The 17,988-nt window shown below is 48.3% G+C and overlaps 1 protein-coding gene across 1 annotated transcript in view; it reads left to right on the forward strand.

Moving 5' to 3' along the window:
• LOC130112282 (adipose-secreted signaling protein homolog) overlaps positions 1-17,726 on the forward strand; it is a 22,440-nt gene extending 4,714 nt beyond the window's left edge. Inside the window, exons 2-6 of the mRNA XM_056279579.1 lie at positions 7,216-7,292; positions 9,308-9,441; positions 11,303-11,444; positions 16,367-16,492; positions 17,329-17,726. Coding sequence (XP_056135554.1) covers positions 7,274-7,292; positions 9,308-9,441; positions 11,303-11,444; positions 16,367-16,492; positions 17,329-17,429 — 522 coding nt within the window. The 5' untranslated portion in view covers positions 7,216-7,273 and the 3' untranslated portion in view covers positions 17,430-17,726. The remainder of the gene's footprint in view (positions 1-7,215; positions 7,293-9,307; positions 9,442-11,302; positions 11,445-16,366; positions 16,493-17,328) is intronic.
• The last annotated feature ends 262 nt before the right edge of the window (positions 17,727-17,988 follow it).

The raw sequence follows: 17,988 nt of genomic DNA on the forward strand, positions 1-17,988 counted from the left end.
CCATTGCCTTCTCGTGCCCCCGCCCTCTCATCCACCCCTAATCTGAGGCAGACTAAGGACCGAGCACTCGACCTGCTCCCTCCCTCGACTCCCTCCCTCAACTCCCTCCCCAACTCCCCCCCCAACTCCCCCCCCAACTCCCTCCCCAACTCCCTCCCCAAGCTGCCCGGACGCTGCTGCGGGCTGCCCACCTTCAGGTCACTGGTCGGGACTCACCTGTTCAGAGCTCATCTGTCATTTATGATGTTTGTTTTTCTTTCCCTGCTCCATCTGTTCCAGTGGGGGAGTCCTGTGTTCTCCCTCCCTCCCCCCCCTTCCCATCCACCCCTGTATGTCTTCTCCCTCCTCCTTCCCATCCACCCCTGTTTGTCTTCTCCCCCCCACCTTCCCATCCACCCCTGTATGTCTTCTCCCTCCCCCTTCCCATCCACCCCTGTATGTTTTCTCCCTCCCCCCTTCCCATCCACCCCTATATGTCTTCTCCCTCCCCCCCTTCCCATCCACCCCTATATGTCTTCTCCCCCCCCCTTCCCATCCCCTCCTGTATGTCTTCTGCCTCCCCCCCTTCCCATCCCCCCCTGTATGTCTTCTCCCTCCCCCCTTCCCATCCCCCCCGTATGTCTTCTCCCTCCCCCCTTCCCATCCACCCCTGTATGTCTTCTCCCTCCCCCCCTTCCCATCCACCCCTGTATGTCTTCTCCCCCCCCTTCCCATTCCCCCCGTATGTCTTCTCCCTCCCCCTTCCCATCCACCCCTGTATGTCTTCTCCCTTTCTCCCTCCCCCCTTCCCATCCACCCCTGTATGTCTTCTCCCTTTCTCCCTCCCCCCCTTCCCATCCACCCCTGTATGTCTTCTCCCTTTCTCCCTCCCCCCCTTCCCATCCACCCCTGTATGTCTTCTCCCTCCCCCCCTTCCCATCCACCCCTGTACGTCTCTGTTATGTTCATCTGTCGTCTTGTTTCACCCCGTTTATTGTGAAGCCACTTTGAGTGTTAGAAAAGCGCTATATAAGATTCATTTATCATCATCATTATTATTATTATTATTATTATTATCCACCCAAACTTCCGGCCTATTTATGTGCCACATGTGGTGCTGTGAGACGCAGCGCAGTGCGCTTTGTATGAGGAGAAGGCGCCCCGAGGACAAGACCTCAGAGAGCAACAAACTAACCGAATCGGCATCACTACAAGATGAAACAAGGTGGCGGGGGGGGGGGGTTAAGAGAGCAACAAACTAACCGAATCGGCATCACTAGAAGATGAAACAAGGTGGGGGGGGGGGGTTTAAGAGAACAACCCAGCGGGAGGGAAGAAATCCAGATGCAACAGACGCGCGGCTTGCACGAGATCAATAAATCGATATCAATATCTCATTACCACGTCGTGTTGCCTAGGGTGGGGCTACGGGAGGGGTCTGGATTTCTGCACCATCAGAACACAGAGCCCCCCCCTCCCCCCCCCACACTCTCTCTCAGGACGCAGTGGCAGCCAGACGGGGTACCTACTCGGAGCGGGGGGTCAGAAGCGCGTCCGTCTCCAGGACTTTGTCCCCCCCCCCCCCGGCAGAGACACGCAGCAAACCACCGCGAAGACCCGGCTATCCAGACGGTGAGTCGTGACGTCATCGCAACGAGCACAGCGAACGGTTAACGCGTCTGAGTTTTATTTCCAAACCAAATCGGGATTTGAGGACCCGCCGCCGAGACAAACACAAGGAGGACGAGGACTTCCGATAGATTCGTTTCAAAATAAGAGTTTCCCGCGCGACGACGCAGTGGACCCGTCTGGTGGACGTTTGACAGCAGCTTCGCTATTATAAGTATCTGCTTTGTTGTTTGACACGTGTCGGTATTAGGGATGTGCTATATATATATATATGTTCTCTTTAAGGGGGGGTGGGGTGGGGGGGCTTATATTGTTGTAGGAAAGCGTCGTGGTCGGGGTTACTTCCGGCTGCGCTCGTTGCAACTTGCGGGGCTTTGTGGAGGCGCGAGCCGCGAGGGCTGTTGATGATGGGCGTGTACGTGCGTCGGTCATCCCGGTCAGTGTGCAGTTTTCTGGGACAACGCAACCCAGCACCCTCTGCCGGCGTGTCACGGTGCTGCACACAGTCCGGGACGACCGTGAGTGAGTCCCCTGGGAGGGTTTCCCATTGTCCTGTAAGATGTCCCATTGTCCTGTAAGATGTCCCATTGTCCTGTAAGATGTCCCATTGTCCTGCAAGATGTCCCGTTGTCCTGCAAGATGTCCCTCTAGACACAGGAAACAAAGGGGAGATGGCCCTGGTGACGCTGGTCTGATCTGTAGCTCCTTAAGTCTCGGGGGTGTCCACACCTGGTTCGTCCTCCCTTTTGGACAACAGACATTCTCTCCTCACCTCCTCACCTTCAGACTTGCCAATGGCACATGACAGACAACTGTAAATAGTTCCGTCTTATAATGAAATGTTCACCAAAGCAAACGAACGAAAGAGCAAGAACGATGGATGAATATGAAAAAAAGAATATCTTTTACAAATGGAGGCCATTTACCCCCCCCACCCCCCCGAGGTGCTTTAGTAGTAAACGGGTCTGTGTTAATGATCCCTCCGTACAAGTTCCCTTCCATCAAATCCTCATATAAAGCTCACCTGCTCCACAAGAGCAACTGCATATCCTATATATCGCTCGACAAGACCTCCATCTTGAGTATATATAGTGAAATGTGTTTCACCCTGCAGACTGGGCTGAGTTTAGTCTGCAAAATAAAAAGGTGAATGATGGAGAGGAGCATCCCTGTCGCTGACTCAGGACTCTGTCATGACTGTCAGACGCTTCCTGCATCGCTGATGAGCGAGGAGAGAGGGGAAGCAGTGTAGCTCGGTAGGCAGGGTGCAGTGTAGCTCGGTAGGAGGCAGGGTGCAGTGTAGCTCGGTAGGAGGCAGGGTGCAGTGTAGCTCAGTAGGCAGGGTGCAGTGTAGCTCAGTAGGCAGGGTGCAGTGTAGCTCGGTAGGCAGGGTGCAGTGTAGCCCAGTAGGCAGGGTGCAGTGTAGCTCGGTAGGCAGGGTGCAGTGTAGCTTGGTAGGCAGGGTGCAGTGTAGCTCGGTAGGCAGGGTGCAGTGTAGCTCGGTAGGCAGGGTGCAGTGTAGCTCAGTAGGCAGGGTGCAGTGTAGCTCGGTAGGCAGGGTGCAGTGCGAGCTAGGCAGGGTAGGGGATTATGTGCAACACATGCGATGGCCCGGGGGGGGGGGCTGTGGTGTCTGCTGATTGTTGTCCCATGAAATGTACCAGAAGGGTTAGAAACTGAATCCCATGCACAGATGGAAAACCTGATATTGAACCGTGTGTAAGATGAAGTCGGGGAAGAAAGTGATCTTATTCCCTCGGTCATTCCCAAAAGACGGTCTTCCTTTTCTTCAACACATACAGACGGGATGTGATGATGCTGAGTTGACAAAAAAAAAATCTATTTAATAAAAGTCGAAGGTGTAAACCAGGGGTGTCAAACTCCAGGCCTCGAGGGCCGCAGTGTCTGCAGGTATTTGTTGCAACCGTGCACTGCACCACCTGATTAAACTAGTTCCTTTACCTCCTTGATCCAGGAGGTGAGCTAATGAGTTAAATCAGGTGGTGTAGTGCACGGTTGCAACAAATACCTTGCAGACACTGCGGGCCTCGAGGCCTGGAGTTTGCCACCCCTGGATAAGCTTTTAAATGTGCTGAGTTGGCGCTTCTACTTGACTACTATAAGAAAATGAGACGCTGTCATCCTGGACAGAGACAGGTGTGCACGTGCATGTGTGCTCATCATTTCTATAGATTGCCTGCTTGCAGAAGCTTTTACCCTTCATAACCTCTCCATATCAAACGGTGTGTACTGTATTTGAAGGCCTGGGGCACTTTTGGAGCATTTACAAGGTGTGCAGGCCAGTCTTCTTTGCTTGTTTCCTTGCCAAGGGTGGTGTCCTTAACGTCAGTTTTTTTGCTCCACTACACATTTGTCTGCTTACGTAACCACTGAACCCATCCCGACCTCTGGAGGGATCTGACAAGGAGGACTTTTCTATGAATTTGACCCCAAATCCCTTTTAAAGCTACAGAGCCAACGCGAGGGTCCAACAGTCGGAAAGCTACAACCCCTTTGCCGGTCTCAAAAGCTTTATATTTGAAACGGTTGCTAAGCTTGTTAGGAGTGGATGTTATATGCTACACCATTATGCCCCTTTCTTACCGTGGGGACACGGTGTACCTGCGGCCTCGCTCCTTAGACGCAGCTTGGGCCTTCGGCCCTTGCGCCTTTACTAACCAACTCTATGTCGGACGTTGATTATAAAAAACACAGCTAAATAACTATAAAGCTAGCGTTAAACAACGCTAGCTAGCAACATAATCCGTGACGTCATATGTAGTCGAAGTACCCCGAGTCGATATTGTACCCAAGCAGAAATGGAACCTACAATGGTCGTGTACCCCGGGGCCACTCTGGGGGGGTACTGCGGGGAGTATGGGGTACTGCGGGAGTATGGGGTACTGGGGCAGTTGCTACAAGCCATCGGGTCCTTGTATAACCAAAGGGAGAGCTGTGTCCACATTCTCGGCACAAAGTCAAACACGTTTTCGGTGGGTTTCGGACTCTGCCAAGGTTGTCCCTTGTCTCCGATTCTGTTTGTGATATTCATGGACAGGATCTCAAGGCGCAGCCAAGGTGAGGAGTGTGTCTGATTTGGGAACCTCAGAATTGCATCTCTGCTCTTCCCAGATGATGTGGTTTTGGTGGTTTCATCAGAACGTGACCTCCAGCGCCCACTGGGGTGGGTTTGCAGCTGAGTGTGAAATGGCCGGGATGAGAGTCAGCACCTCCAAGTCTGAGGCCATGGTTCTCTACCGGATAACAGTGGATTGCTCCCTCAGGATTGGGGATGAGTTGTTGCCTCAAGTGAAGGAGTTCAAGTATCTCGGGGTCTTGTTCACGAGTGAGGGTAGGATGGAGCGGGAGATTGACAGGCGGATTGATGCAGCATCAGCAGTAATGTGGATGTTGTACCGGACCGTTGTGGTGAAGAGGGAGCTGAGCCGGTAGGCAAAGCTCTCAATTTACCAGTCAGTCTTCATTCCAACCCTCACCTATGGTCATGAGCTTTGGGTAGTGACTGAAAGGGTGAGATCGCAGATACAAGCGGCTGAAATGAGTTTCCTCCGTAGGGTGTCTGGGCTCAGCCTTAGAGATAGGGTGAGGAGCTCGGACATCCGGAGGGAGCTCGGAGTAGAGCCGCTGCTCCTTCGCGTCGAAAGGAGCCAGTTGAGGTGGTTCGGGCATCTGATTAGGATGCCTCCTGGGCGCCTTCCTTTGGAGGTTCTCCGGGCACGTCCAACTTGGAGGAGACCCCGGGGTAGACCCAGAACTCGCTGGAGGGACTACATGTCCAATCTGGCCTGGGGAACATCTTGGGATCCCCCAGGAGGAGCTGGAGGGCGTTGCTGAGGAGAGGGACGTCTGGAGTGCCCTACTTAGTTTGCTGCCACCGCGACCCGACCCCGGAGAAGTGGCTCATGATGAGATAAGATGAGATGAGATGAACAAGCCCAAACTCCGTTTTCCCCTGTCTACATGTAACAGCTGAAAATGGAGCTTCTGAAAATCTTCACCCTGGAAGGAGTTTTCCAAAAGGTCCGTTTTCAGTGACCTGAAAGGCAGTTCACACGTGGACGAAAGGCCAAAACGCATAGAGGAAGCTACGTTTTTAAAAATATATCCGTGTACGTGTGGACTGGGCATGAGTCTGATTCATACTGGCTGCCTTGCCAATCACTTTCCACCATCTTATCTGTGGACGTTGATTTGGGCTTTACGCGTGTTGTGTTTTCTGTATTGAATAGTGACACCGGTGGAGTTTCTCAGCATTGAGTCTATAAAGCTTTCTATATCCTGTTTTTAATGCGAGTACGTTGTGTCATTAAGCCGCCTCGCCGTTCTGTGTAAAATGTACGAAAACAGAATGGGGGGGGGGGGGGCATCGCTGCTTCCAGAACACTGGCATGCTTTATCCTATAAAGCATAAAGTGTGTGAGTCTATAAAGTTTACAGAATCTCACACTGGGGCGGCATTGTTCCGCCAAGCCGAAGTAAAGACAGGTATGGCTGGGATCTCTGTGTAAAAAATGCCTCATGTGACGTCACGTATCACTCCCCTAGCAGACTGTATAGCGCCTCCTAGTGGCATTACAACAGACATACAGAAACACTCACTATCACTAGCGGAAAAACTGGACTCACACTTCTCATATGGGCTCTCAATAACTCACGATAGCAACACGTGCATGTTCTCACATTACATTTTGAATGAAAGCCACTTTATTTAACATTGTTTTCTTACGATGGATGCGTTCTCTGCATTTAACCCATCCTACTGTATAGGAGCATTTCATATCAGTATTGATATCAGGCAAGAAATCTCTATCTGGTATCACATTTTTATAGATAGTGACAATGTCGGCCGTGGTCAGAGAAAGCTGTGTTTCTCATCTGACTTTTTACCAGAAACTAGCCTAAAGATCCCACTGTTTGTGTTGGGGGGGGGGGTGTAGGAAAATATCGGTACAACCGAGTATCGCGATATCATAGTTTGTGATACTGTATCGACTCTCAAAACCGCTGTATCGATTTTAATTGTTTACATTACAAACATTTTGTGTTGTGTTGTGTGTAACCCCACGACCGCTAGATGGCAGTGTTGTAATCTATCTTTAGCCATTTGACTCCTCCACTCCAACGCGACAACGTAAACTGTGACAGGAAGTAGCATAAGCACAAAGAACACAGGCCCGTGAACTCGCGATATATCTCCTCTCGCACAGTATCGCGATATATCGCATTTCCTTACAGTATCGCGATATGTCGCGATATATCGCGATAACCACTGTATCGCCACATTCTCGCCAGTACGCAGCCCTAGTTGGTGTCCAAGTCTATGATGTTGACAGACGCTTACTTTCCATTCCTTTTTTTTTTAAAAAGCCCCATGCAACAAATTCCCCCAAATCCTACAAACTCTGTTATCAAGTTTCACTGTGGCGGCGGATTCCAACAAACCCACGTTTACAATATCCTCCTCTTTATCTCCTCATCTCTCTTTCCATTTTTTCCTAATCGCTCCCTTGTCACCTCTCTCCTTGTGCGCGTGCGTGCGCGCGTCACTGTCTTCCATCTGCTGCTCTACCTGCCCCTCACCCGCAGCTCAGTGATGACATCATCGGCGCGTTTTCAGCTCGGATCCTAGCCCTGCCGCGTTGCCATGGCAACAGGAAGGAAAGGTAGGTGTCTTGGTTGTTTTTTTTTACGCGTGCCCCATAATCCAGGTAAGTCAAATCGGTTCGTGTGGACACAACGTTTAGAGCAGTGTTTCTCAACCGGGGGTCCGCGGACCCCTAGTGGTCCGCGTTGTCATTGCAAGGGGTCCGTGAAAATAAAATATATTTTAAAAAATCCTATGACATTTATAGAAATAGGATTATTTTACTCGAATGTGACTGAGACCTTTATCTACCTAAACTATAAAGGGTGACAGGACTTTTTTCTCTAATTACATCTGTTTCACAAGTGTCATTTATTGTATTTTAATAAGAGATCTCGTTCCCGTTTGCATTGTTAAAAGTTACTGCATAACAATTCTGTTTTGTTACATATATCTGAAAGTTACTGAATACATATTCTGTTTAGTTACATATATCTGAAAGTTACTGAATACATATTCTGTTTTGTTACATATATCTGAAAGTTACTGAATACATATTCTGTTTTGTTACATATATCTGAAAGTTACTGAATGCATATTATGTGTTGTTACATATATCTGAAAGTTACTGAATACATATTCTGTTTTGTTACATATATCTGAAAGTTACTGAATGCATATTCTGTTTTGTTACATATATCTGAAAGTTACTGAATACATATTCTGTGTTGTTACATATATCTGAAAGTTACTGAATACATATTCTGTTTTGTTACATATATCTGAAAGTTACTGAATACATATTCTGTTTTGTTACATATATCTGAAAGTTACTGAATACATATTCTGTTTTGTTACATATATCTGAAAGTTACTGCATAAAAATTCTGTTCTGTTAACTATATCTAAGTTACAACTGAAAGCTCTTATTTTTGCCCCAAAGAGTGAATAAATGCTATAATGCAATTTAAAATGCAGTTTCTACTGTTTCTATCAAATTGCAACCCCCCTCCCCCAAGATCAGGTGGAGGGGTCCTCAGGGTAGATCAGAAATACGCAAGGGGTCCAGGACCCCAAAAAGGTGGAGAACCACTGGTGTAGAAGGTGAAACCCTTCATCGCTTGGTCACTCAGATGAAACGTCTCCACCACACGTTATGTCCACGTGAACCGATACAACTTCCTGGCACGGGGGGGGGGCGCTTATTCACCCAGATACCGTCGGAAGAAACACTGTGATTGGCCCATTTCCCTTCCATCATATTAACCCACTGTTTGCCAAGACATATTAGTCCACGTTTCTAACGATGATCTAGGAATTATTGCTGTTATTTCAGTGGATAAAAATAATGTAAAAAACATGTTTTGTTAAGAGTACAAAATTTCTTTCAACATTTTTTCTTGGGTATTCACATCATACCTCGAAGGTCCAGCGGGTTCCCCTCCGTTTCTGGGATAGGAGTCTCGTTGCCTCCACATTTTGAGACTTTGTGTGTATGTGTGCACGTGTGTGTGCGCGAGAGAGACTAAGGGATTGGAGGTCAGAATTAGTCCACTGCAAAATTATTATTATTATTATTTTGGGTAACACTTTAGTATGGGGAACGTAGTCACCATTAATTAGGAGCTTATTAGCATGCAAATTAGCAACATATTGGCTCTTAATTGGTCATTATTACATACTCATTAATGCCTTATTCTGCATGGCCTTATTATGCAACCAGTAAGCCATTAACTATGAGTTTTCCCTCTATAACCTCAGAAGTATTGCTTATTAGTAGTACCATCTCAATATGCTTTGCTTAGTATGGCCTTTATAAGGTGGTAGTACCACAAGAAGAGTTATTCTCCCTTACTAACACTTAATGAATATGGTCTGTTCTTACATAACAACACACAAAACTAAAAGTGTTCATAGTGTTAAATTACTCTAAATTAAGTTTCTGTTACTTAGAATATGTTCCCCATACTAAAGTGACATCTTGATCATGACTAATTCACTAGTAATTAAGTTTTTTTATGTTCCCCATACTAAAGTGTTACCTTATTTGGTACATGTGAACGTGTCCGCTATACCCCCCCCCCCCATGGCCAGGCTCCACCTCCAAAGGCGCGGTGCATTTCCCCGATGACGATGAGCCCCCGGGATCCCCGACCCGTCGAGATGACCAGTCAAACCCCTCCACCATCATCGCTATTCGAGAAAAGGACGGCAGCTACCTGGTCAAGGTGTGTGTGTGCGTCCCATTTATGAGCAAGTAAGGAAACACTTCAGCCCTGATGTTCCTCCTGAGCCAGGATCATCAAGACATTTTCATAATGTTATTCTTATATTTATATTTTACATAGATATTCTGTAGTAGTAGTAGTGGTAGTAGTTAAAGATATTCTGGAAATAGAATTTATTTATAATTGATGCCATTTAAATCAGAGTAATCAGAAACAGCTGTTGTGGCACTGACAACGCCTGCTGTTGTGGGCCTGTGCAGCGCGCTTACAATATTGCCATCTAGTGGTCAGAGATGAAAACTACACAATGAAGAAGTGCCGCTGCCACGTCTCTTTGTGTGTAAATGCAGTGTTTAGGAAAATAATCAATGCAATATTGTCAAAGTTATCATGATAAGCTTGAGCATTGCAATACTCAAGTGTACTTGGTTGCTAGGGAGTTACTAGATGGTGGTTAAGGTGTAGTAGGCAGTTGGCAACCAGATGGGCGACAGTGGCTCAGGAGGTAGAGCAGGTCGTCTGGTAACTGGACGGTTGCCGGTTCGATCCTTGGCTCCTTCTGTCCAAAATGTGGAGGGGTCCCTGAGCAAGACACCTAATTGCTCCTGATGAGCTGGTTGCTGAGCCAGCTGGGCCTTAACACCTCCCTCTGCAACTGGGTAACTGGACTTCCTCACGGGGAGGCCAGAGTCAGTGCAAATTGGCAAGATCACCTCCGGGACCATCACACTGAGCACTGGCGCTCCACAGGGCTGTGTGCTCAGTCCACTGTTGTTCACCCTGCTGACTCATGACTGCACAGCATCGTCCACCTCCAACCTCATTATAAAGTTTGCTGATGATACCACAGTGGTAGGTCTCATCAGCAACGACGACGAATCATCATACAGAGCGGAGGTGGATCAACTGGCAGCGAGGTGCAAAAACAACAACCTCTCCCTAAATATAGAAAAAATAAGGAGGTCATTATTGACTTTAGAAAGACCAGCGCCCACCATACCCCTCTGACCATCAATGGTATGGACGTGGAGAGAGTCAGCAGTGTCAAGTTCCTGGGCGTTCACATCACAGAGGACCTCTCCTGGTCCTCACATGTCACTGCGCTCTCCAAGAAGGCCCAGCAACATCTTCACTTCCTGTGGTGTCTGAAGAAGGCGAGTCTCCCACACCCCCCCCCCACCCATCCTCATCACATAGAGCATCCTGACCAGCTGTATCACTGTCTGGCATGGGAACTGCAAGGCCTCCGACCGCAAATCCCTACAGCGGATAGGGAAGACAGCTGGAAAGATCATAGGAACTGCTCTCCCATCCATCCAGGCCATCTTTGATGCACGGTGTACCCAGAAGGCTCTTAGCATCGTGAAGGACCCCACCCACCCTTCCCACAACCACTTCACCCTCCTTCCCTCCCCTCTGGCTATGACTATGCAACAGCTTCATTCCTCAGGCTGCGAGGTCCCTCAACACCCTGAACACTTAGACCTCCATAAAATGACCTTTTGACCGTCTTGCTCCCTGTCCGTGTCAGGTGTGCTTGTGATGTTTAGGTCTGTGAAGTAATTCTTGTTTTTAATGCACTTTTTGTTTTTAATATTCACTGTGCGTTATTTGTCTTTATGTGGCACTGGGGTCCTTGTGAAACGTAACTTCATCCCCTTGTATGTATGAGACATGCATACGAGGCAAAGACAAATAAAAGCAGTCTAAGTCTGAGTTAAACTCCAGAGTGGCTGTTGCAGCTAGAAAAGCTCTGCTATCAGCAGTAAGACATAGTGATATATTCTATGGTAGCTGCAGGAGGGCATTTTCCTCAAGATTCACTCTTCCTTTCTCTTGCCCCCCCCCCGCCCACATCCAGGCTGGTTTCCTAAGAAGCCACCACTGTTATCAGGTGGTCTTCACCGTCCCTGATGTGCCCACGCTGGGCCGAGAGCTCTGCTGCCTCCCCTGCTCCACCACCAGCAGCCTCAGGGTCAACCACATTACCTCCACACTGGATGGTAGGTCGCTTCCACTGTCTATCTATCTGCCTGTCCGTCTGCCTGCCTGTCTACCTGTCTGTCTATTTATGCTGTTTTTCTACCTGTCTATCTGTCTGTCAGTCAGCCTGTCTGTCTACCTGTCTGTCTATTTATGCTGTTTTTCTACCTGTCTGCCTGTCAGTCAGCCTGTCTGTCTACCTGTCTATTTATGCTGTTTTTCTACCTGTCTATCTGCCTGTCTATCTATCTGTCTGTCTGCCTGTCTGTCTACCTGTCTGTCTATTTATGCTGTTTTTCTACCTGTCTATCTGCCTGTCTATCTATCTGTCTGTCTGCCTGTCTGTCTACCTGTCTATTTATGCTGTTTTTCTACCTGTCTATCTATCTGTCAGTCAGCCTGTCTGTCTACCTGTCTATTTATGCTGTTTTTCTACCTGTCTATCTGCCTGTCAGTCAGCCTGTCTGTCTACCTGTCTTTTTATGCTGTTTTTCTACCTGTCTATCTATCTGTCAGTCAGCCTGTCTGTCTACCTGTCTATTTATGCTGTTTTTCTACCTGTCTATCTGCCTGTCAGTCAGCCTGTCTGTCTACCTGTCTATTTATGCTGTTTTTCTACCTGTCTATCTATCTGTCAGTCAGCCTGTCTGTCTACCTGTCTATTTATGCTGTTTTTCTACCTGTCTATCTGCCTTTTCATCTGTCTGTCTGTCTACCTGTCTATTTATGCTGTTTTTCTACCTGTCTATCAGTCAGCCTATCTGCCTGTCTGTAATTGTATTATATCCAATCTGTATAGTGCTGTTTGCACTTACTGAGTGAGTGGCTGTTTATCCAGGCCAATTACAACTGAAGAAGTTAATGGATGGGAATGATATCTGTCTGTCTGTCTGTCTGTCTGTCTGTCTCTGTTCATTCACACCACTGGGTCTACTATCTCCCTTATTGATCGGCTTCCTAACTCTTCGTGAGTGAATCAGGTGTCTTGCTGGCTGGCTGTTTGCCAGTTTGTTATTTATTTGTGTTGGCTACACTGGGGTGGGTGTGTGTGTGTGTGTGTGTGTGTGTGTGTGTGTGTGTGTGTGTGTGTGTGTGTGTGTGTGTGTGTGTGTGTGGGTGTGTGTGTGTGTGTGTGTGTGTTGATCTGTCTGTGCTGCTAATTTGTTTTTTTACGCTGCTGCTCCATCAGCCAAGGACACCGAGGACAAAATTGCCGGCTGTCCAAGAGACTTGAGAGATCAATAGAGCTGCTGTGAATAACAACAACAACACACACACACACACACACACACACACACACACGTGTAAATATGGGCACACCCGTGGGGTTTTCTGGGGTTCTTCTGATAAGAGCTGCAGATTTGCAGTTTGGGCCAAAGCATCAATGACTGACCAGTCGACAGACAGAAGACTGTTGTTCTGCCTCGTGAACTTTAGCTCTTCCTTTCTGAAGTAAGAGTCCTCTTTCTGGTCAACACTTACGCCACAGTGAAAAGCGAATAGTCACTCAGAGCTCTGTCAGAGTGCAAGGTAAGTTACCCCGATCAAGACAAAAGTATACACAATAGCTCTTAGGCCTTTTAACCAGGCAATGGACATGAAATGACAGCCAAGTACCAAGTAATACTGATTCACTGTGACCTTCTGACCTGATACTTTTTAACCTGACGACACAAGTTATACACAAAAACACATTAAACCTCTAAGATGAACTATTACATTTGTTATCACTTATAAATCCAAATAAACAAGTGGCATGAAGCAACAGCACTGAAATGCTTTAGTCCACCTTTCACCTTCGTGGGCCCACACATACAAGTTAAATAAACAAAAGCCGGCAACAAACACAAATAAATAACTCAGCGAGCAGTAAAGTTTGGGTTACTCACAGACAGTTCAGTCTCTCGACCAAGGCGATGAAGAAGACGGTCCTGACCCAGTCCTGTAGTGATGAAGCCAGAGGTGCAACTGTGCTTTCCCGGTCACACAGTGCGCTACCTGGTGTCCGTCTGTGTCTCAGTGTCCCATCAAAGCCCCGGGGCCGACATTCTGTCTTGTAGAGACAGAGTGAGACTTCGGTAGCAAGTTATCCAGTTAGCTTGGGTAGTGGTGCTAGCCAGGAGGCTACCTAGCTTCGATGCTGGTGCAAGTATTTCTGCAGTTAAAAGTGAGCACCTACATTACACACTCACTCAGACTAAATACTATGAACTGTTTAGACTCTTCGTCTGTTGGCCTAACATCGTATCAATTCAACTCCCAGCTTCTACTAGCTCCACACAGGGGCGGATCTACAGGGTGGCAAGGGGTGGCAGCTGCCACCTCTGGGACACACTCTTGCCACCCCATTTATAAATCAGATAATGTGTTTTTAAAGTATATTTTATGTACATGCATGGTGAAGGTCAATGAGACCCGCACCAAACTCATCTCAAACAGAAGTCACCCATTTAGAATCCCCCCTCCCCCTCACAGGCGCGGATCTACAGGGTGGCAAAGGGGTGGCAGCTGCCACCTCTGGGACACAGTCTTGCCACCCCTTTGCCACCCCAGGAAAAAATCTCTAGATCCACCACTGGCTCCGCACCGTATCGCTGTCCTTCGCCCGCTCTCAGGTAGCTCCCACAGCTTGGGCCATCTCTAAAGCTGGCCCTTTCAAGCTCTCAACAATCCTGTTCCATCTTTCCCGGCTTGAACAGTCGCATTCTTCCACCATCAAGTGTGCCTGCTCCATACAAGTGTCCAAGTTCTCCTCTCCGGCAGGTGTGTGAGTTATTCCAGAATATGTCCGCAGTCGTCGGAAGACATTGCTCTCTGGGGTGGGTCTCATTGTCCTGGCCGACACATCTCCCACTGCTCGAGTGATTGCCTCAGCAGAGTTCCCTAACGCCGAGTCAGTGAGTGGGTCAGTCGTCTCTCCTCCATTACCTGCAGTGACAGGTTCTTCCTCTGTTGGCCCCTGCAGCGTCCAATTTTCACCTCCGTCGATGGGGGTCACTTCGGGAGGAATGGCTTGGGTGTTCAATTGTTCAGTAGTCGAACACAGCACCGTAAGAGACTGTGACTGAGAATTAAACATCCGGCCTATGCCGTCACGTTTCCAAGGGCTTTAATGGTTTCCAAGGTCTCTCTCGAGGCATCGGTCGGGGCACGTTTCACTACAATGGCGTGGGCTAGGTCTAAGCCCTCCCCTTTACACCAACTTGCTAGCTTTTAGGGGTTTTTCCTATTTTTCCATTTATTTATTTTTTCAAAATACCATATTCACAAGGTCACTGTAACTTAATTATTCCAGTCACTTGAAAAGTCAGAGAATTCAGTTTGGTGATAGCGGTTTTGGTAAAACTGGAATTGTAAGTAGGGATACTTTTACTTTGTTGTTAAGGGCTAAAACTTTGTAGCTAGTTAGCATTTATCCCAGCGGTGCCTCCGTTTATGTAGCGCTTTCCTACTACCTTCAGATACAGCGCCCTGGGTCCTTGGACTTAAACCTACTTAAATAATAACACCAAACTGACAAGGAGGTTGCTGGTATAACAAAAACAGTGTATTTATTTATGACAGAACAAAATGAAATAAAATAGTTCGCTCAGTGTTCCTTTAAAAGCGTCGAAATTGAATAAAATAGTCCCTCAGAGTTCTTTTCGAGTGCAAGGTAGGTTACCCCAATCAAAACAAAACTACCTCCCGACCAGGGCGATGAAGAAAACAGCCCTGACTCAGTCCTGTGGTGACGAAGCCAGAGGTGCAACCGTGCTCCTTCTTCACTTCGGTGCTCTACGGTTCCCGGCTGCCCCCCGAATTCGCTACATTGGGGTCAGAAGTGGGATGGTGAGACCGTGAGGCCATCGGAAGCGCGTGCGCCCAGAGGCGTAAGGGAGCTGGTATGCTGAAGCACGGGGACGCGCTTCTCGAAGGAGTGGGGGGTAGTGTAACGACCACGGATGAATAGACTCGCTAGCCCTTGGCTAACGGGTCGGACCCTTTAGTCGACTGGTTAACGTAGTCGCCCGTGGTGCGGGAGACACGGGTTCGCGTCCCGGCTGCGGCGGTTCTCGGCTGCCCCCCTGAATTCGTTACACTGTCGTGCCAGGAGGAGGCTTGAGTTTCTACAGAAACCGCTGCCCGGATACTATACGTGTGAAAGGTTGGAGCCTACAGCTTCCTTGCACTGGCTGCTGGAGGAGCCCCAGATTCATGGAGCCAGGTTGGATGTCCAAGATCAGCGCACTCCAGGACTTTCCCAGAAACTGGTTTCCACCAGGAACATCACCCTGCAGCACATAGTGGCTGCCGCAGGATCAGGATTCAACAACACCAAAGCAGTAGCTCACCTGCTCGACATGAGGTCTACCTGCCACACAAGACAGGCTCCAGTATCCCCGCCACCCTGACAGCAGGATAAGCGGTTTTGGATAATGGATGGATTAGAAACAGTCTGAAGAGGAGCTGATGAGGCTGAGGGACCATGACAGGGGAGCAGAGCATCCAAACAGAAATGACCCATTTCCAGAAGTTGGAGGGGTATTGTGTTAAGTGGGAGATGATGAAGATCTAGTTTTCTTTTTCTAATTTGTGTAACGAGGGAACGTCCTGGCTGTACTGTTGGTTTAGGTTTTATTTATCTATTTGTTATGTAAATTGTGTGAACACAACATCCATTGCATGTTGTCCGTCTTGGGAGAGAGTTCCCTCCTCTGTTGCCCTGCCTGAGGTTTCTACCTATTTTTTCCTCCCAGTTAAAAGTTTTTTTTATGGAGTTGTTCCTCATCCGATGTGAAGGTCTAAGGACAGGATGTTGTGTTGCTGTAAATCCCCCCGAGGCGAATTTGTGCTTGTGATGTTGGGCTACGTAAGTCGAGTGGACTTGACTTGACTATTAAATTTGTAGTTGAGGTCTCTCTCGCTCTCTCTCTCGCTCTCTCCATCTACTCCCCCATAGGAGGAGTAAAAGTGACGTGTGAGTACAGGACTCGCCAGGAAGCAGTGCTGCAAGAGGAGATCACCCTGGTAACCAGAGGAAAGAGAGACTGCAGTCTGAAGGTCAAACTACAGGCCAGGATCATTGGTAGGTAAAAGTGCATAAACAAACACACACACAAACACACACAGGATGTTAAAGTTCGTCATGGGCATCATGGTACATGGAGCCATCAGGGCATCCTCACCTTCTTCATAATAAAAGACCCACTTTCCATCAGCTGTTCATCACAAAACAAAAGGTTAAATTTCGTCTATTTGGGGCATCTGGGTTTCATGGCGGTCTATTCCGTTGCCTACCAACACGGGGATCGCCGGTTCGAATCCCCGTGTTACCTCCGGCTTGGTCGGGCGTCCCTACAGACACAATTGGCCGTGTCTGCGGGTGGGAGGCCGGATGTGGGTATGTGTCCTGGTCGCTGCACTAGCGCCTCCTCTGGTCGGTCGGGGCGCCTGTGGAATAGCGTGATCCTTCCACGCGCTCCGTCCCCCTGGTGAGACTCCTCACTGTCAGGTGAAAAGAAGCGGATGGTGACTCCACATGTATCGACCAAGCAGGAGGTAACATGGGGATTCGAACTGGCGATCCCCGTGTTGGCAGGCAACTGCACAGACCGCTACGCCACCCGGACGCCCCCCCATGTTTATTGTTATGTTTACATGACTATCACACTTCCCCTGAGGGAGACCAGTAACGCGCAATCTCAGCTAATCTGTTTCACATAAGTTTTGGCCCCGCTGGTCTTGAGCGGGACTTGCCAACCCAAAGTCTTGGCCTGGACTTGGTCTCAGCATGGGTGGTCTGGACTGCGGGGCTGATTTACAGTATCAATAAAGGGACTTGACACAAAATGACTTCATCCTTCCCTTTCTACTGCCATCTCCCCACCTGTCTGTCTTTCTGCCCCCCCTCCTCCCACGCAGACCCTCACCACGGGACCCCCATGCTGCTGGAGGGAGTGAGGTGTATCGGGACCAAGAAACCGGTCCAGGCAAAACACAGCGGCGACCACAAGAAGATATGATATGGGGGGGGGGGGGCGTGTGTCTGCACGAAACGATGTTATTCAGAGACATGGCAGGAGTCTGTCTGTAGGTGGCACTATTTAAATTTCAAGTTCCCTACCCAACAGTTATTTTGGTGAATGACCTGATTTGTGTGTGTGTGCGTGCGTGCGCGAGGTTTACAGTCAACAAATGAACTACAAGATATAAAGCCAACTGTGTGCAAAACCAATCAGTCTAAGCCATAACCTGGAAAAGTGAAATATCAATAATCAGTCTTTGATTCAGGAACACACACACACAACACAACAGTTGACTGCAAGCTGCAGAAATGTACAGTAATTCGAAGTACTCAAGCCCACCCATCTCCACAATTTGTTCTACCGACACACCAGAAGAAGCACGTGCCGGTCAGATAAGAACGATAAAAATGTTAAATGCATATTTACTCTGATGCAATGTCAGAAAAACAACACTGAAAGCCATTTTATTGTTGCACTAAACCGCTGGCCATTATGCAGACGATGGCACGGTTTTTCTCAAGTGTCAGATTAATGTCCATGCCTTTAGCACAGCATC

Source organism: Lampris incognitus, chromosome 5 (assembly GCF_029633865.1).
Source record: "Lampris incognitus isolate fLamInc1 chromosome 5, fLamInc1.hap2, whole genome shotgun sequence".
Lineage (NCBI taxonomy): Eukaryota > Metazoa > Chordata > Actinopteri > Lampriformes > Lampridae > Lampris > Lampris incognitus.